Source organism: Taeniopygia guttata, chromosome 3 (genome assembly GCF_048771995.1).
Source record: "Taeniopygia guttata chromosome 3, bTaeGut7.mat, whole genome shotgun sequence".
Classification (NCBI taxonomy): Eukaryota; Metazoa; Chordata; class Aves; order Passeriformes; family Estrildidae; genus Taeniopygia; species Taeniopygia guttata.
The window spans coordinates 115,112,298-115,132,886 of NC_133027.1; the positions used below are offsets into that span (position 1 = coordinate 115,112,298).

Genomic DNA, 20,589 nt, shown 5'->3' on the forward strand with positions numbered 1-20,589 from the left:
AATGCAAGAAAATGCCAGCTCTGGATTATGGTTAAAATAAACCCAACCTCCCTTAGAATTCTGAACACACATGTTTTTAAAAGTCACAATTTCTGTACATATGGGGCTCTTTTCACCCCAAGGCTGATTGCTATGAATGGATCCAGACATCATACATTAGCACACAGAATTCCCACCATAAATATTTCTCACAGCTGCTTTCAGGCTCAATTATGTGCAAGTGAAGAATTGGGGTTATAATCAGCTCGTATTTCCATGAAAACCCTGAAGTAAGGCTGACATTTACCTTAAATATTCTAGGACATGGACGGCACAAAAAAAGAAAAAAAATAAGCCAAAAAAGAGAGATTATAAAAAAATATTAGCGATAATTAATAAAGGGCACACTAAAATATACTGCAAATACGCAGCACCCAAATTTCATATTTGTAACAGCAGTGTGAAGTTGATGTACTCAAATCTAGTGACAATATCAATGTGTTCCATCTAACAGATCAAGTCAAGTTGATTTTTCACTTAAGCAGCAGCACAGCATCTTCTGGAACTTGAGAGTGTCTCATTTGTAGCACAAAGGAACATTGAGCTCCTGCAATTAAGTAACCACAATGATTGCTACTACTGTTAGACATTCCTCTCTTCTCTGTCCATTTGAACTACAGATGCCAGGAAAAAGCACATTCCAGACAACTACAAATTGAGTCTTGTGTGTTTAACTCCTGTGGTTCCATGTACAGTTCTCACTGAACAATTACAGATTTACTTCTTTAAATAAGGAATTGACCATTCTGTTTTAATCAAAAGCCACCACTTCAGGCTTCCTCACATGTCAGAACAATCAGCTGTGTAATATGTTAGGCTTACCTTACATTTTATTTGTTTGCAGTACAAAAGCATTTTAAGAGGCAACACATTGCTTTGAATAAGAACTGTGGCAATGCTGGGAAAACATCACTGGTGATATTTGTATTAGTTAACTTGTATCCTGAATCAATCAGCTCCTGTGTACTGCAGGAGCAGTGATCAAAGTAGTCACGAAAGGTTAATACTTTGAACTGCAAATGCTTAGGCAATTGCAGAAGAACAGAACCACAGAGAGATTTTATTTTCAGCTTATATGTTCTTAAGCCACATACACACTTTTCAAAGCTGAAAAAAGCACCTGAGGAAATCTTCAAGAGAAAACTAACAATAACTACCACTTTTTCCTGCAAACCCTATTACTCTAAGATGTTGAAATTACAGGCACCTTTACTTTACTTACAGTCTACAGAACAATCAAAACCGATTACATCAATTATTCATTGCCCTGCATACTTGCTACTATATTAAGACCCCAGTTAGTGCCAGGGAGATGCATTTCCTTTTAGGTTTCTTTAATATACTTGAGAAATCCCATCCAATATTATTTCTGTCTAATCACATGGTGAACACAAGCAATGATTTGCTCATTGAAGCAGACTCACCACAAGGAATAGTTACCAGCAACTTAGTACTTGCTACTCACTACCTTTTTGAACTAATATCTGCATAAATCACATCAAGCTTTTCAGAGAATGGATACTCAGAAGAGTATTTTGCTCTCCCTCCCCTTCCCAGCTCAAACTTTTGGTTTGGTTTCAGTTCCTTCTTTGTTATGCACATTCCTTTGTATTTTTATCTACTAGCAAGTATTAGTAGATACAAATCTTTCTAATAGTACAAATTCTCTCAAAAATTAAGACTTTTGCATCTTCAAATCCATTATCCGTGAGTTACATGAACATGTACAGGTGTCTGCAATTCTGCAGAGTATCAACAAATACAAATTTTGCTTTCTGTTATCATTAAAGCAACATTTAGCTTTCCAATCCCAATTTCCTTCTCCCAAAACATCATACAGAAGGCATTCTTTTAGCAAGATTTAGCAAGAGATTTAGAAAGAACAAAAAAACTGCCATCATAGCAACCTGATCAGAAGTTTGAGAAGCATGGAATAAAAAAAACCCAAAGAACTCCGCTAAAACAAAGACAGGAAAACAACCCATGCACCCCCATAAAAAAACCCCAAACACAAACAAGTGATATCTCAGCCACCTGCCATGATCTTGAGGACTTAACTACAGGGAATTTCAGAACCACTTTTATTCACATAAAACCACTGAGGTGGCCAAATCAGAGGGTCTCTGGCTTTACTCCAATAGCCTCCAGCCAGCAACAGTGAACGGCAGCACAAGAGCCAAGCACGAATCAGTCCCTTCAAACTGCTGCTCACAGAGCACATGGGCTGGTGAGCGGTGGGGACATGTGCCACAGGTAGATACTTGGGTGCAAGGAAAGTCTTCACAAAGGGCAGACACACAAACTATTGTCAAACAAGTTCTGCAGTTACAAAGCTGCAGTATCAAGCAAATCTAGAATGACCCTGGATTTCCTCTAGGAGAAATAAAACCACGAGACCATATGAAAAATCAAACGTGTCTGCAGAGTGTAAAGTGTGCAGCTAAGGTCAGAAAATTCACAGCTCATCCAACTGCCGCTGGAATTTCTCCCCAGAGAAGAACAATGCAGGATTTTGACCAAGATCTCACAGCTACTGTATCTTGAAAGCTATATGTGCTGCAGTTGGCATGCAGACAAAGGTTACATCAAAGCATCTGCTCACACACTGACTAACAGCCACCAGTATTTCTCTGCCTACAAAGGAGTCTTTCAGTAACTCAGCTCCCACAAGAACACAAAAGCCCCATGCAAAACTCCAACGCCGCACTTGCACTCCACCAAAGCCAGGAGAACAGAGTAGCCTATGTACTGTACCATTAAGATATACCTTAAGTGGATTTGAAAGCTCAAAAATTATTTCTTGAGGAATCATTAGGCTGGACAGAAAATGCAGTTAATTTAAATAGATAATGGAACAGACTTCCTGCTCAAGACCAGTAACAAGGACAGAAAAGATTTTCCCCAAGAAAGAAACCAGGAGCATAAAAATCCTTACCCTGAAATGAAACTAAGGCACAAAGGGAAGCACTGACATATCCAAGCAGATGAAGTACTAACAAGTGACTTCACATACCTAAGACTGCAACAGAAGCAGCTTCAAAGAACAGCTGTGGCATTTTAACATCCATTTTTTGGTGACCTACATACCTCTCGACAACATTTGAAATATATCAATGGTTTCTTGCCAACTAACTACAGTTTGCCATCCCAAAAAGGAAGAAAGTCATCATGTGCTGTAGGCCGATGCCCATCTTGCTCATCAACTCCAGATTAGAATTTTCTCACCAAGTGTTTGCACAAAAATGTGTCCTTTATCCTTTTTCCAGTCAGTATACTCATATTAGCCCATATTACCTTTTTTTGAGCATCTGCTTCTTTGTCTTTCACTATTTACCTCCTCCATCTCTCTTTTCTCCCCTCACTGCAAAAGGATGGCATTTCTCCTTCATATTCCCTCTGCCAAGTACCTAAATATACTCTTATTTAGTTTCTCACCTTTCAGATTACCTTATTCACTCTCAACTTTCTCCTCTCTCTGCATCCCTCTTAACTGGTCTGTAATTTGTTTTACAATACAACAGAACTGGTGGTGTGTGGGGGAAGTGTCTCAGAAGAATCAAGCAGACAAGACTAAATTATGGTTCCACAGCAGTGGAAGAATGTATCAGTTTTGTATACCCTGGATTTGTGCTTTTTTAGTTGTTGGTTGGTTTAAGGGCCTGGGGGGCAGGGCTATGAAGAAGAACAGGGTTAAGATTAATCACACCCCATACCCTGGAAGGTTACCTGACAATTTAGTTTTGTATTAGATGAGGACTTCAAGTATCATTTCTCTTTGTTTAATGCATCTCTACCACTGTGTCCTTTCGATGATTTCAACTGCCACAGAAAGAATACCCCCCCACTATGACCCCTTCTGACCTGAAATGGTCAGGTATTTGGAACATATCATTGTCCCAAGTCTCTTTCAACTGAAACAGTATATTGTGTTTTCCTCTCTGCTCATGACAATCTGAATATGCTTAAAAATATGTAAATAAATAAATGAAACCAAGCAAACACCATCCCAAAACAAAACCCTACACAACACAACATCATCAGGAGATTGGGCCTGAGATACTGGAAGAAGAACCAGCCTGAAGGTAATGTTTTAGGTTTTCCTTTTTGAAGGACAAAGGAGGGAAGATGATTTACATTTACTCAAAACCAGCTTCTAGGATGGAGCTCATTGAAGAAATGGACAAGTCACTGCAAAACAGGAGAAGATCTGAACTCATTGCATTTAGCTGCTGTTTCCACACTGCCTGTGTTAGACATGAAGCAACTGAGTTGCAAGGAGAGCTGCTTTCCATTTAGCACCCAGGAGGTTTCAACAGAGTGGCTGAGAAGCTGCAAGATCACATCCCTGCTTTACCTTGCAGCAGCTGATAGCTCTGTTTGTGCATTCAGACACCACATCTCACTTCCTCAACTGTAAGAATAGGGTAACAGATCTTCCTGACTTCACAAGAATGCTTAGGAGCAGGTATGTCAGAGACAGTGAGGGACGAGAATGCTACAGGTGCTCTAGGTATGACATTAATCCATAAAACCCGCATTTAAGGGAGAGAAAGGTGATGGAGCTGAAAAGGCCCTCAAAATTTCCTTAAACACAGCTCTCAGCCGACATTATCCCGGTGTCCTGACCCTCTGCTACAATGGAATTCTGATTCCTCTGACAGGGCTTCACGACCACTTAACACTGCTTTTGTAAAGGTCATTCTTCCAAATCACTCTCTCCCACTGAATACTTCTGCAGGAACACATCTTGCTCCTTCCCTGGTCAACATCCTGGTCTGTTCCTGGCTCTCCTGGCTCCTCAGCCTGGACATGATCCATAAAGGAGAGGGTACACCTCTGGTTTATGAGAAGTGTCCCCACAAGTGGGAAACAGAGGAAAACAAAGAGCAAAATAAATGTTGGATTCCTTCTGGCTCTCACATAGAGATTTCTAGGCACCCTTTTCAAACAATCAAGTCAAAACAAGCCCCACAACAAAAGACACAAAACAAAACAAAAAAATAGAGGCACAAAGGGCTTCTTCAACCAAATGCAACAATCCCAGCACAGGAAACTACCACAATAATAAATACAGCCCAGGAGGATGATCCCTGATCCCACCAACCTGCCAGAGGAGTCCTAGCACAAAAGAGCTTTTATACAAGGGCATATATCCCATATGAGTGTACAGGTCACTGATATTTTGGTGCATATGTGAAGGAAAAATAAAATAAAATAAAAAATAATTTTAAAAAACCCTAACACCCAACAAATCATAAGGCTGCCAGACTCATTTCACTCTTTACCCTGATCATCCATTTCCTATCATCATGTCATGATCATTTCCCATTTATCCTCCTAATTCCCCATTCACTGTAGTTCCTCCTACTTATGTTTCTGCTCTCTTCTGAGGAATCCAGGACACTTTCACTTCTTCCCTCCTCTCAGCCTACCTTCATCTTGTATGTCTCATCCACATACAACTTTTATAAGCTGAGAACATTTCCCTGCAGAGGAATGAATAAGATACGTCACAGAATACATAAGTTTCCTGCACATTTTTGTATCTGTTTGAGAGAAAAAAACCATGAAAATTCACATTAACTAACTCGACTTAACAGAAGTTGGCATTTTGCTATTAAAAGCTTCACATAAAATTACTAACAAAAGCACTTGTTCATTCACTTTTCATATCTCCTTTGATGTAACGGCTTATGCTTAAGAAATCAGTTTAATTTCCAACATCAAGACAGCTCCTGCCTTTCCAACACTGAATCTGTGAATACAGCTTTGCTAATAAATTGTCAATGACACAAGCAGGTGCTGAAAACCCCTCATGTTCTGGACTTGCTGCACATTTGTTTCAGTTTCTTTACTCACAAGCCTCAGCACATGCCATACTTGAGATCCAAAAGGTGAAGTTACATACACCATGCTCCCATTACCAGGAAGAGTAAACTTGGATAAACTGAGATATTGAGACATTATGAAGACACTCTGAGCCAGAACCCAGAAAGAAGGAAAAACAGAAATATAGTAACTAGTTGATTTCATAAAAGTGCAGAAAAGAGGAAAGGCAAAAGCAGAATCTCCTTTCTACTTGAAACACTCACTGTATGGCATTTAGCTCTCCTACACGACAAACTTTCCGGATAACTTAAGCAAGTATAAGGATTCTTTCAGCACTGGGCTTTAAGACAGAGCACATTACTAAGTCTTGACTGCAAGAGAGATGATACTCTGTCACAAGAAACTTGAGCGTAAAAACAGTTCTCTCCGGAAATTTATTTTGTTACAGTTTTTCAGGAAACTTTTGTAATAATGTGCTGTTTTGGGCTGGGGTAAGATTAATTTTCTCCACAGTAGTATGGGCTGTATTTTGGATACGTGCTCGAAACAGTGTTGATAATACAGAGGTTTTCCTTTGTGCTGAGCAAGAATCAAGGCTTTCTCTGGTTCTCCTGCAGGTCCACATGTCAGCACAGCCAAGACAGTCACCCCAGGTGACCCAAAGGATATCCCAGACCCTATGAAATCCTGCTCAGCATATAAAGTGGGGGAAGAAGAAAGGAGAGCAGGATTTTCCTCACTTGTACCCTTTTGATTCCCTCCCCCATCAGCCCGGGCAGGAGTCATCTGTGCAGTGCTTGGTTGCAGGAGAGGGTTAAATCACGACAAATTTACCAGGCACCTTCTCTTGCAATAGATTTAACTGATGGAGAAATGGTAACAGCAAATGCTCCCTCATTAACTCATCCCTGTGATAAGCAAGTTCATATCAACAAATCACAAAACGGGTATTCCAAATTTCAAGCTTTGACATTAAATCAATGTTTTCTTGACTTGGCTTATTCAAGTAAGAAACAGAGCGAGCCATCAAGAAAAAAAAACGGTCGCAATCAGACGGACTATTAGTTAGATAAGGAATCAAACAGCAGACAGAAAAGTCTCTTGTGGGTCAAGGACTACCTTGATACTTAGATGCAAATTCACGAGAAAAAGGTACGTAGCAGAAAAAAAAAAAAACAACAAAAAAAAAAAAAAACAACAAAAACAAAAAAAAAACCACAGTGAACCATGGTGCTCATAGTCGTATCTGTGAGGTAGGGAGAACGAAGAATTAGAAATTAATTTTAAAGGAAGGCAATGGTTTAAGACCACCCTTATCTCCGCGTGGTGCCAGACACAAAGGTGGAAGGGAGGATGAAAGAAACCCTCGGCCGCGGTTCCATCCCCCGCCGCCGCCCGCTCGGTGTTTCTATAGTGACGCTCAGCAACAGGGCCGGCACAAAACTTGCGATGGCGATAGCCCGGCAGGCACCCAGCTGCCCGCGGAGCCCAGAGCCACATCCCGCACCCCAGCCGCCCTCAGGTGCCGGCCAGCCCGTGCCCGGGGCGCCGAGGAACGAGCGCAGGCCGGCGGCGGGCAGCGCGGAGCGGAGCCGGGAGCCGGCCCCGAGCCCCGCCATTCCCACTCCGCCGGAAGCGCCTCCATGCCTGGGAAGCGGCAGAGGGCCCCGGTGCCGGGAAGGCCTGGCGGCCGCGGGACCCCCGCCGCTCCCCGAGCGCGGCCCCTGCCCCGGGAGCGGCGGCGGCGGTCGCGGTAGGGGCGGGGCGGGGCGGGTTCCCTCCCCCTGCCGGCAGCCTGAGGGGAGCCGCCCCCCGCCCGCCGGCCCCTCGTCCCTCACCCCGCCCGAGAAGCCGCCGCCGCCGCCGCGCGATGCGGGGGGCTTGTCCCGCCGGCCGTCGCTCTCCTCCGCGCCGCTGTACTCGATCTCGCCCTCCTCGGCAGCGGCGCTGGGCTTCAGCCGCTTGGCCTGGCTCTCGTAGGCGCCGTCTTCCTCCTCCTCCTCCTCCTCCTCGTACCGCTCTCCGGACGACGGCGATGACATGTCCGCGGGAGGGAAGGGCGGCCGGCGCGGGAGGCGACGCGGGAGCGGGGACGGAGCCGGCGGCAGCACCGAGCCCGAGCGATGCTCTGTGTGCCGGCCCCCGCACGCGGCCCCGCCTCCCCGCCCGCCGCAGCGCCGCGATTGGCTCCACGCCGAGGAGGGAACTGGCGCGCCGCGGCGATTGGTCAGTACGCTTGTCTATCAGAAAACAGCGCTGTTCGATTGGACAGGAACGCGCCCGTCACCGCGCTGTGGGGCCGCCTCGGCCCCGCCCCTCGCTGCCGTGCCTGAGGGCTTGGCCGGGCGAGGCGGCGGGGGCGAGCTGAGGGTCCCTCAGTGCCCGCCCCGCGCCCCCGGCCCGCGCCTCTTCCCGGCCGATCACCGCCTCCGGCCGTCCCCGCCGCCTTTGTCTCCTTCCTAGAGCCCCCGGCTGATGGGGCAGCGCGGGACGCGGATCCAGGCGCTGCGGTCCGCCCCGAGCGGCGCGGCCGGCGTGTCCCGGCTGCGAGGGCCACGGCAGCGGGAGTTAGCGAGGTCTCAGGGGCCTCGGAGAGCCGTGAGACCGCTCCTACCATCCACAGCTGGCCCTCGGCCCCGAGCGAGAAGCTGGTGCTGGCTCAGGTGGCCGATGGGGCGCGATGTCCGGCGGTGGGAGCCAGCAGCGCCCTTGGCGTGCTCGCTGCGAGCTGGGTGAGCTGCAGACCTGCCTGGGCAGCCGGCACTGTCGTGCCTGCAAGTCTGCTGGCAAATGGCAGGGCTGGTCTGCTTCCTTCTTCACAGCTATGTGGGTGCACATGGCTACAGAAGCCCCTGCCTGTCTGCACAGAATCACAGAAGCGTGGAACAGCCCAGGCTGGAAGGGAGCTGTACAGATCATTGGTCCAACTTTTGTGGGAGGCAGCCTAGATGAGATTGTAGAGCGCCCTGGCAGCTTGGAAACCTCCTGTGACAGGGACTCTGCCCCCACATCCCTGCGTTTCAGTCATTGGTTGTTCTCATGTTAAAGAAAATTTATCTTGTGCCTTGTTTTCTCCATGTGGCCCTTTGTGAGGAGAGCCTGCACTCTGCAGCACTCTGGTATATTGAGATTAGCCTCCTGCCTCCAAGCCTTCTCTCCTCCAGGGAGATAAGATATAGCTCCGTCAGTCTTTCCTCACAGAGCAGGTTGTCCTAGCCTCTCCGTTTAGTGGAATCAGCAACCTGGGTGCGGGCGCTTTCAAATCCATCACCCAAGTCGTTGTGAAGATGGACCGCGTGGAGCCCAGTGGCAATCTCAGGGAGACCCTACTTGCAACAGGCTGCCACCCTGAATTAAAAACATTGGTCAGGACCCTCTGAGTGCAGCCTCTTGGCCGATTTTCTACCCCTCTTGCAAACCACCCTGCAAACACAGTCTGTGTCTCACCACTTAGTCCAAGAGAAGGCTTCCTCATCGGTGGAAGCAGAGTGAGAAGCCTTCCAATGTAGTAAGTGGCTTACAAGACTTCCTAATTGAATTTGTTTCTGTGGCTGCCAAACCAGAGGGATGTAGAGTGGAACCCTGCTGGAAGTAGATCAATGGAGAATGGGTATAGGATTGTTTTTTCAGTTGAGCAGCCAAATAAGAGGGAGGGAAACAATTCAGAAGACAGCCAAAGTAAATATTATTTGCTTCTTCCTTTGCTGTTTGTGTGGGGAAAAAGTAAACCCTCCCCACTTGTATCAGATAAAGCGTTGTTCAATCTGAAATGGTGCTTGTAAGCTTTCTGAGCTAGGAAGGAAAGGAAATGGTGTGCTGTTTACTCATTTTCAGTTATCCTGAAACTCAGTAATAAAGGCACTCCTCCAAGAAGTTGGAGGAGGTTCAGTTCCCCAGTTCTGCCTGGCATGATCTGAATTTGCATCTCTCAGCTCATCTCCCCTGTGCGCACACACATCTGATTTAATTCAACTTGCTGTGTTTCTCATGTTCTTGTTTTCTCTTTGGTCTTGTTTTTTAGTTTGTGTTTTCCTTTCAGTATTTTTTATACTTGTACCTATTTTTATTTTTAACAAAACAAAACAAAACCCAAAAAAACCAAACACCAACCCTTGCAACTCTGAAAGCACACAGCCCACAGGGCTGGAGCTGTGCACACATCTCATGTGGTTGAAACAGTCAATGAGGAACATGCCATCTGTGAACATGAAGCTTTCTTTTCTTGGCACTTCTTTCCAAATACACCACTGAAATTTCTGCAATGGACAAAAATGCTCATTTGCCAGATAACATTTCTAGTAAATTAGTTTTGTGTGATAGGGCCTTGGGATTTTAGCAGACAGTTTCACCATAACACTGCAAAAAATAACAGCCTGGGAAATCACAGAATGTACCAGAGTCAGAAAATTGCATTGGAACACTGCAATAATCAGATTTTCTTTAATAATTAAATTTTCTTTCCTGCATGTTTTTAGAACTGCTGTTCTGGAAATGTGAAAATGACATACTGTTTGACCAAATTCTTAGTTGCTCAGTGTTCCCTGAAACAGAAAAGTTTCGCCCTGCTTCTGTGCAGCATATGGGCTCCAGTGTCACCGAGCAGCAGACCCTGCTTTGCTGACTTAGTGCAGTACTTAATTATCCCACTGTGGGGATGTTATGATATTTTAAATATTTAAGTTGCAGCACTGAGGCTTCCCCTCTCAGCTACTGTGAGCAGCCTTGGAGCAGAGATTCCTTCTGTCTGTGCCTTGAGCAGAGGAAAGGAGGGAAGGAATATGGAAATAGACCCCAATTATGTAAGTCTGAGCAGCAGACTCAGCAGAAGGATTTTGCTGTCATGTTGCTTGTCAGACTTGCTTCTTTTGTATAAAAAAAGAGAGAGAAGAAAGATGCTAAAGCTGCCTGAAATAGATATTTTCATACCATTTTTATTACCTGGAGCTGATAAACAGAATTCATGGTTTCAGTCCACTACCCTCCAAGAAGAATAATAATTAGTGTTACTTGCTTACCACCACGCAGTCAAATACAACCACATAATTGCAGAAAGAGGAGAACAATAACATAGAAAAAATTCCCCAAATCTGGTGTAAATTTAAATCACATGATTATGCTCATAGTTTCGAAAAACATGTTGTTACTAGGACATCTTTATCTCCTCTTCCTTTTGTGCCTTGTCTTTCTTACATCCTTTACTGTAATTTAAATTGCATTATTAGTTCACTGTGGCAAGGAATGTGTCTTACAATGCTAAAGCATTACACTTGCAGAGTTTTTGTTCCTTCTTTGGAATTTAGTCTCAGCAGTCAAAGAAAGTAGTGCACTGATCACCCTCCTGTTGGAAGGTAACACTACCTTGGTTGCAGAGGGGTGGTGAAAACACTAGCATACCTGGATGTGAAAAATGCCAATCACTTGGTTTTTAAATTTTCAAAAGTTTAATAATAATAAAATGGTTATAAAATAGTAATACAATTAGAGTAATAAAATTTAGAGTTAGGACAATTACAAGACAATAAAAAGCAAAGAATTACGGACTTCCATATGCTCTTGGACACTCAGTCACGAAAAGCATGTCTTGTGAACAAAGGAATAACCTTAAAAACAACAGCCTGTTGCATATTCATATATCCTTCATGTTATGCATACAATCTATTTAAAACAAGAACTCTGTCTGTTGTATGTCAACTGTTTCTTTTAATCCCCAAGGCGTCTTCAAGTCTGAGCAAGGCCTGAAGAAATTAGCTTCTTCTGATAAGAAAACCATAAATTCCTCTTCTCTGGAAAATTTAGGTGTTCCTCAAAGCGAGTACCTCATTCCTTAAAAAAAAAACTTTCACATAGCAGAGTTTCTATTTTAACATTATGTTGGAACCTAAAACTATATTTAACACACTATTTAAGAGAATTAATGCAGCTTAACTTTCTAACATCACACATATGATATTCATTGTAACATTTGCCAAAAGCCAATCATAAAATATACATTTTTCACACTGGAGAAACTGAACTAGAAATTTTTTCTCAGTTTTAATTTTTTTATTATTTTCTTTTCAGTTTGTCCATGCTCTCCTCTAGGCTACTTAATGCCACTTGCTACTTGGCATCAGACTGCAAATAACTCTGAGTTTAATTCTCTAAATAAACTTGGTCTAGTGAGTACTTCTGGAAAAAAAAATTAATAATTCCTTTGATTGCAACTGAAAAGCATGATTTTAAAACGTTCCCATGCTAGGGGAAACCCAGCTGCAGTCAGTCCAAGTACACAATCCATAAATTCCCAAAACCAGAACCGAGTGCCAAATAAAATTGCATTATCTGTGAAATCAGTCGTAAGCATTCTAAATGCTACAAAAGTACATGGCTGGCACATATCTGGCCAAAAGCTGTCTACACATCACTGCTCTGGCCCTGCAGCACAGTACAGCAGCTGCTCACCTCACATGGCAGCGCTGCGCTTTCCCTCAGGCAGTGAAAAATACTCAGAAGAAAAGAAGGCAGCTTTACCAGAGGAACAAGAGCTGAGGAGCTGCTCTGGGCACGGCCTGGGCTCCCTGGCCGAGTGGGAGAAAGCAGAGCCGAGCTCCTCTTTGCTACCTGGGCTCAGCCTGCTCAGGTCACCAAGGGAGGCTGAGGCCCCACAAGAACATGGCTGTAAAATAAAAGTCCTTATCACCACAAGTAAGGCACGAGGGGACAAAATCAGTCTGCTTCTGCAACTTTCATCTTGGCATTTTCCCTTATGTATAGTTTTTGACTTTGCATGCTGTGTTCTTTTTCTTTGTTATATACAGTGTGTGTGATTAACCTCTGTTAAAAGGATAAAAGGGAAACCTGAGGGGTTATCCTGTGGATTTTTCAGATGTGAATGCAGCAGAGATACAGCAGATAAGAGCCACTACACTTGTTTGCACTAGTGCAGCCACAGCAGAGATAAAAGTCCCAGTGTCACAGCTTTTATCCAGGCATGGGCCCCTCGGTGGGTGGTGGCTGTTTTTTTACCTTTATGGTTTCTCTGGTTACTGCATTCCTGCCTGCATGGACAGTGTAACCACTCCACCACTCCGTCTAGTCAGTACTTCCTCTCTCTGGTTCATACCACTTTTCTCTGCATAAGCACTAGATACCATTCATTGCTCAAGACACTGCAATAGCACTTTCATTTCCCCATCCAGGGATGGCTTTGCTTCTTTGGAGCTATAGAATAAAATTACTGCAGTTCTGAAATGCCTTCCTTTTGCTGGCAGGTTGCTGAATTGTCATCATCTGTGTAAGAGTTGGATGCCTCCAGTGACATATGGATGTGCTGCACACATTGCCTGTGCCCTGTGCAAGGTCAAGTGCTTGGAAAGAAGCCCAAACAGCTTCCTGGCTCAGGAAATGTGGACACACAGTGAGCAGGACATCGGGGTGATGGAGAGAAAAGAGGACTGACCCACGTGGCATGCTGGGGTAAGAGGCCCTGGCTACCTGTCAGTGTAATGCTCTCAGAACTGCTCACACAAAATAACCTGGGGCAGCTTGTCTTGCTGAGGAAGCTGGAAGCCTTCCTGTCCCATGGACACAAACCATGCCCTTAGCCAGCTCTGACCTTTGCTTACACCCCGAACTGCCATCTGTGGGGACAGTTGTATCCAGACACCCAGACTGTCCTCCCTATCTTAAAACAGCTGCTCCATTTTAAAGAGATTTTTGAAGCATTTTTTTGTTCCTGAGTGTTGCACCCCCAGAGGAGGAAGGGGGTAACAATTCTGTACTTACATTAGGCAACAGTTCCTAAAAATTCAGTGCTCAATTAGTGAAGCAGGGGTTGCTTCTCAGAATCACCATTTGGTAAGCACCTGTGAAAAGCTACCAGAAAGGATATGATTGACTAAAATCGTAAATTAATTGATTTCTGGTGGTGTGTATTTTGCTCTTTGATGGTGAAAATTTAACTGAAGCATAAAGCTCAGTGTCAAAGCAAGAGAATTTCTAGGAGCCAGGTCCTCTGCTATGAGTTTTTCCTATTTCTAATCTTGATTTCCTTTGTCTCTTTCCATTCAGGATGAAGTAGCAGCACTGGACTGTTTTGCTTGCTGTGGTAGGAAGGTAAATTGGTGATGGATTTTGATCTGACTGGTACGCTAGGATGTCTACAGGGTGAGGCTGGGTACAGTACAGAGGTTTCCCCACTTTTGTGCTGGCTGGAGATGCAACACCCCAGAGCACAAACTTGTCTTTGCTCGAGTTCCCAGAGTGGTTTAATGCACATTACACAGCATGAATACTTTGTAAGACCAAAGCAGGTCTGCTTACTGATGTCCTTGTGCTTGATGTGGTACATGAGGATTGGTTGCATTGATTAGCACTAAAATGTTGTCTCTGCCTATTTTTCCCTACTCCAAAGAAGGTTCTGCTGGCTTAAGCCAAACAAAACATTTTGTACCATTCCACCCAGCTAGCTGCAGTAGCTGCAATAGCCTTGTGATTTCCCTATGGCATGACTTTTGCCACCTTCCTGAGCCTGACACTAAGCACGAGGATTTTGACTGTAACAAAAGAGGTGAGTTCACCAAATACTGTTTCACAAGGAGGAAAAAAGAAAAAAGAAAAAAGAAAAAAACAAAAAAGAAAAAAAGAAAAAAGAAAAAAGAAAAAAGAAAAAGAAAAAAGAAAAAAGAAAAAAGAAAAAGAAAAAAGAAAAAGAAAAAAGAAAAAGAGAAAGAAAAAGAGAAAGAAAAAGAGAAGAAAAGAAAAGAAAAGAAAAGAAAAGAAAAGAAAAGAAAAGAAAAGAAAAGAAAAGAAAAGAAAAGAAAAGAAAAGAAAAGAAAAGAAAAGAAAAGAAAAGAAAAGAAAAGAAAAGAAAAGAAAAGAAAAAGAAAATTCCCTCTTGTGCTTTGCCCTAACTGACAGTGTCTAAACCTGTGACAATGACGTGGCTGCTGCTGGCAGCTGCAGCTGACAACGCTCTGGTGGGGGTGGAGGATCAGGCTCAGTGAATTCATGGTAGGTATCTCTGTGCCTTCAGCTTTCTCTAATGCAATTGCAACAAAATTCACCACCTGATCTATGCAGGACTACTCATTCAGCAGGCACAACCTCCCTGCCTGAGGAAGTGCTGTTTATACAGATAAGGGCTGTGGAGCATCTTCGCTGCCCCTTCAGAGCTCCAGTGACTTGGCTAGGAAGTTGCACTTGAAGGGTGTCCCTAAGGTGCCATTGACACGCTTTCTAGGGTGACACTTCAGGTTTTCACACTCCAGGAGCATTAATGCATTGTCCAGCTGTTGCCACACATTTAGACAGGCTACCTGCCATATGCTGATGTAAGATAAGTAATTTTAATGATATAAAGGAGAGCAAACTTTTGAGATTTTTTTTTATGTTTTCATCTTATGATGTCTTTGCTGGAGAAGAGTTGCTGCTGAGAATAAATCGTTATTATGCCAGCAAAAATACTTGTCTAGCACAAACAGTTTCTCCAGTAGAGAAATGTTTATGCAGCCTACGTGAATTTTTAATGTAGCTACAGCTTTTGCTCTTAATATAACAAGGCTTCCTGAAGTATGTGTTCTAAGTCACTAGCAGCTCATTGCAAATGCCAAATATCAAATAATTAATAACAAAATTTACTCCCAAATTAAAGAAAAAATATAGTGGTCCAGAAATACTCTCATTCATCATTCTGTAGACCAATAGAAATCAAGAGTCATGAATTAGCCCTGTCCTGTTCCTCCCCTAAGCCATGGCTTAAAAATCAGGAGTCATATTTTTATGGTTAAATCAGTCTGAACTATTTTGTTCACTTTGTGGTAACTTGAATCTGTATCTCATAGTTGGATCATATTTTCAATTATTATTTGAAGTTCCCACAACAGCTGCAGATTTCCTGTTTAAGGAAAGCCAAGATTTTCCCACACCTGACCCATTGTGGGTAAAGAAATGAATTTTGTTACTTTGCTAAAAGTGCAGGTGTTGGCCACTGTGAATACAGGTGGTATGTTTCAAAGACAGACAATAATCTACAGAATCAAGTAATACACTGGACTGATTGTGAAATTTTATCTCCACATGCTTTTGAGTTACTTTTTTGTTTCCTAAAGCATTTTGCTAGATAAATACTCTCTTTTCCCCCTTTGCATTTCAAATTTTGTGTCTTAAATATTGTTTCTACTGCTGTGCTTCAAGGACAATTTTAAGTCCTTGTACACCACAATCCACCAGGACTAAAGATGTAGGTAAAATTTCTGATACAAAAGCAGAAAACAGCCTGAGAGGTTCATAAAAAGGCCATAGAAAGCCCAACTTTAGTTGCAGCAGTATTGTTAAATTCAAGCCTCAAACAGAAGAAACAGGTGGGCATGGCAAAGGGTCCTTTATCCAGCATTACCTGGGGGCAGTGAGGACGCTCATGTAGCTCTCTGCTGATGAGCTCTTTTGGTACAGCACTGTGCTTCAGCTGCAAATCTGTGTAGGCAAAAACCTGTGTGTATGCTATGCCTAAATTGGGGAGGGGGTGGGGGGAGATCTGCACATCTACATGTGGGAAGCAAGTTCTTATCACCTGCTGCCTGCAAGCCAAGCACATCCCCCTCACACGTGAAGGCCCAGTTTTGCCCTGTGGTTTCCCCAGACACCCCCCTCCCTGCATCTCTGTGTAGCTGTTGCTCAAACAGGAACTGTTTTGCCTTTGCAGCCTTTAGCAGATGATGCTTTAATCTCCCTTTGGCACCTCCCTGCCAGTTGCCAATGCAGCCATGTGCACATCTGAGAGCAAATTTTCTAGGACAGCACTGAGAGGTAAAATGCTTTCCCTATTTGTTTTCTCTGTGCTTTCATCCTAGCTCCTCCTGCTCCCACCTCTGGCCCCTTTTTATATCCTCCCCACCTTTTGCTGGCCTCTGACTGAAAAAGCAAACTGGTACTTGTTGCTGGTGCTGGGACCCTTATATAGGTGAGCCGAGAGTCTGAGCTGCAGTAAACCTGCAGCTGCTTCATGATGCAGGAGGGTAATGGGGCTTACCACTTCTTGTGCCACTTGCCCCTGCCTCTCTTCTGCTTTCTTGGCTGATCCAGAAGGGCCATGCTGTGCCAGCCCACCTGGCTGCAAGCTGCACAGAAATCCCTGGTTCGTCAGTCCAGGAGCCCAAAGCAACTGAAAAACCTTCCCAGAGCCACGAGCTTGTCCTACTGCTGGGAAATGCTTCTGTGCCCTTTCAAGCAGACATCCAGAGCTGCAGTTTAAAATGTCACTCAGAAATGTTCTGTGCCTGCAGATGGAAGGGGGGACATGGCATCTGCCAGCTGTTGTTTTGTCCACTGTGAGACCCCCCTTGCCCTCTCCAGAGATGCAGGTCCATAGAGGAGTTACCTCACCAACGAGAAAAACGTTGAATGATGCAGAGATGCCCTCCTTGTCATGTTTCTGCTTGGCTTGCTTAGGCATTTTTGAAACTCCTCTGAGCCCCCCACTCAGTGTTTTGTAGGGTCCTTAGCGCTGAAAAGCAGTCTCAGCATGAGCCTCAGTCCCTCTCCTATCAGCTTTCAGTAACAATAAATGGAAAGCAAATCTAAATCTTCGCCCCATCAGAAACCGCAGCTGAAAAGATGTCCTATTGTTTCATAAGCTACTTTTATTTTGGAGCCTTCAGACCTGGGGCACATCCTCTGCAAAGGTTAAATTCAAAATTTGCTGCAGAAGCTAGGGACGAAAGTCTGAATCTCAGCACACTTGAAAGTCCCCAACCCCCTCCAAAACAAAATGGAAGTGTCTCTGGTTCAAGGCAGCTTACACGGCAGCGAGCTGCAGGAGCTGTAAGCTATTATTTTAGTTCCCAAGAAAAGTAATTACTATAGCAACCAACACATCCGAATGGCTCTTTGGCTGCTGCCAAGACACAAACAACTTGCACACAAAGGCACATCAGAAACATGCTGTGTAAAATGTTCTCGGGTATCTCTGTGTTTTTCAGAGCTCTATAAAATGTGCGTAACAGGCTTCTGAGAAATGACTGTCAGAATAACAGCAAGCAATTGTGCCATGCCACAATCCCAAAATAACCTAATCAATGGCTCAGTCTATTTGCCCCTGAAGAGATGAAGCAAAAAAAAAAAAAAAAAAAGCAGAGGCTCCATTTTAAGCCTATGTGCCGGGAAGTTCCCAGCAGAGCTGAAGATACATTCAACCAACAGACAATAAAATGGTGGGGGAATGTCTCGGCTTTTGTTCTGCCTGCTGATTTCAACTCCATGCAGGCTTCACGTGCCAGCTCATCTCCTCGGGCTTATACAGAGAGTGTTGGGACAAGGGATTTAATTACAGCCTTGTAATGCTGGAGGGTGTAAGAAGCAATGTCTGTGTTCTTTTCTGTGTTTGTGCAGCAACCAGCCCGCACAGATCACATCTCCAGCTGCAGTGCTGGGCACATCACTGCTGCTCTTACTGAACATGGAAGTTTCTTGGGCAACAGCAAGATGTAACCACTGGCCATTGCTTAAGTATTACAGCATTTGGAGTGTCTATGTCGCATTCAAATCAAAATGCCACTGGTGTGTAACAGCTTGAGAGCTCCTGGCCTCTGCCCGCAAAGCTGCGCCACTTCATGGTGCTGAGACAAACACCCTGGCTTCCCCAAAACAAGAGATCTGATCCAAGCAACCTGGTCCAGGAGTATTGTCCCAAGTTTCCTCACAGGACACACACCATGTCATTTGTCTCAAGGTGAGCAGAATTAACATCACTCTCCTGTTCTATTGCAGAAGGCAGCTGGGATGAAAATGGAGGTTATGGATCTGGGTAAGTCAGAACAGAGTTGGATCCTATAAGTGAGCACAATACATCAGAAACTTGAATTGCCCTTTAAAATTATTTTCTTAACCAGTTGAGTCCTCAAGTCTTGCTCTGTGTCCAGAATAAACTGCAAATCACAGCTGGATTTAAGATAAAGACAAAATGAAGGAAGGAAATGTAGTGATGTAATTTATTACAGAACTGCCTGATGACCAAATAAAAAAAAGATCTTCTCATAAAGACAGAGTTTTGGTTGACTGTAGCCTTTTAAGCAAAGTTACTTTATTTTGGATTAAAGAAAAGCATGGGGGAAAAAAGCAAAGTATTTTGAAAACTATATTGAAAAAATAAAGTATTTGTACAAAAATAGCATAAGCATGTATAATATCCAATGCTTTGCTTCTGTTGTGCAAAATGGTAGCTGCCCTGCAGGCTCCTGGAATTTCCAAGCTTCTGATCCCAGGGAAATAAATTCTCCTCTGTAATTTTTCTCATAACTTTATTATGTGTTAGGAGTTGATAGTGTGTTAAATGGCTCCCCTAAACAAAAAACAAAATGAAACAAAACCAAACAAAAAACCCAAAACAAACAACAACAACAACAAATTTCTTTTTCACAGTGTACCTTTTTACCAGCTTTGTGGTGGGGGAAAGACAGGACCACTCACAGGCTGACTTTCCAGTTTGCCTTTTGTACTAAACAGAAATGTCTTGCCTGGTGTCGAGGAGCCGGGATCAGTGGGACCAGATACATAACCTGCCTTCATGTCACACTTTTTCTATACCTGCTGTTAGAGCAGATAAATCCTTGTTCCTCACCAGCATTTTGCATTTTGTCTTGGGAAAGGCTGCTGCATTTTCCAAATGTGAGAGAGGGCAGATAAGGACTAAAGAGCTGGTGAGCTCTGCCCAACTGCGTGTGCAGAGCTGCAAGGCAGAGAAGTGAAACCAAAGTCTCAGAGATGAATAGCGAGCTCTTCTGAGCTGTGGAAGTGCCCTGCTGCCAATGCCAGGTGTGTTCAGGCCCAGTACTGCAATATTCTTCTGGAAAGAAAGAGGAGAAAATGAAAGGAAGCTTGCATTTGACCATCAGTATAAGCAAAACTCAGTGTTGAACAAGGCCCCAAAACCCCACTTTCTTAAAAATAGGAATGACTAAAAAGGAAATCTAGGGTGGTGAGATGTTGAACAGGACTTGCTTGTTCCCTGCTCTGCCCTTTCTCCACCTCCCCCCATTCACCAGCGGCAGAGGGGCAGGATGCATTCAGAGGTGAGCCATGAGTAATCCTCAAAGTCATGAAGCAAGATTCTTGGAATACCTTGCTGAGCTCCTGAAGCTGACATTGCTCCTTACTGTTCCCTGCAGGATTCAGGCTTGTGCAAGCTGGTTTCTGCTCTAGTTTTTATCTGCCAGCTTGAAAATCGTGTGGCTGGTTCACAAACAGATTTGTCCCTGGTATTGCTTTTGCAAGCACACAGCCTTAGATGGCCACTGGGGCTCGAGTGGTCTTGCATCTGTGAAGGGAGGCGAGAAAATCAGTGTTCATGACTGTTACATCAAAGAGCTGGATCTGGTCCTTTTCTGGTGTGAATCAGAGAAGTAAATGAAAATGGCAGCTCCTCTTGTGTTAAAAACCCACAGCTCAATGAAATCTTGTCTTTGCAGAGCAGAAATGCTTCCTGTGTCTGGAGAAGTACACGAGGAGAGAGGTCTTGAGGGAGTTGAAGTGCTAAGGAGCAAACTTCTGGAATGTTCTGCACATGAAAACACTCCATGAATCAGTTATAAATGACACTGACTTTTCATCCATCTGTCCATCCATCCATCCATCCATCCATCTGGAGCCTTCCTAATTGCAAAATCTGGCCTGTTCCCTATCCTGTCTCACATGGGAGGTGATACTGATGAGCAGAAAAAAGGTATGTTTGCTTCAAATGTCGTTTGT

General features: G+C 44.0%; 1 protein-coding gene and 1 long non-coding RNA gene across 2 annotated transcripts in view; one reads left to right on the forward strand and one right to left on the reverse strand.

Annotated features, from left to right (window-relative positions):
• The window catches only part of HNRNPLL (heterogeneous nuclear ribonucleoprotein L like), a 23,818-nt gene extending 15,780 nt beyond the window's left edge, over positions 1–8,038 (reverse strand). The window contains exon 1 of the mRNA XM_030269297.4: positions 7,707–8,038. Within this exon, the coding sequence (XP_030125157.4) occupies positions 7,707–7,910 (204 nt within the window). The 5' untranslated portion in view covers positions 7,911–8,038. The remainder of the gene's footprint in view (positions 1–7,706) is intronic.
• A 68-nt stretch (positions 8,039–8,106) lies between these two features.
• LOC115494559 (uncharacterized) lies at positions 8,107–18,886 on the forward strand. The gene is made up of 3 exons (XR_012055388.1): positions 8,107–9,376; positions 13,119–16,653; positions 18,235–18,886. It is a non-coding gene; the product is annotated as an uncharacterized lncRNA (long non-coding RNA).
• Positions 18,887–20,589: the final 1,703 nt, after the last annotated feature.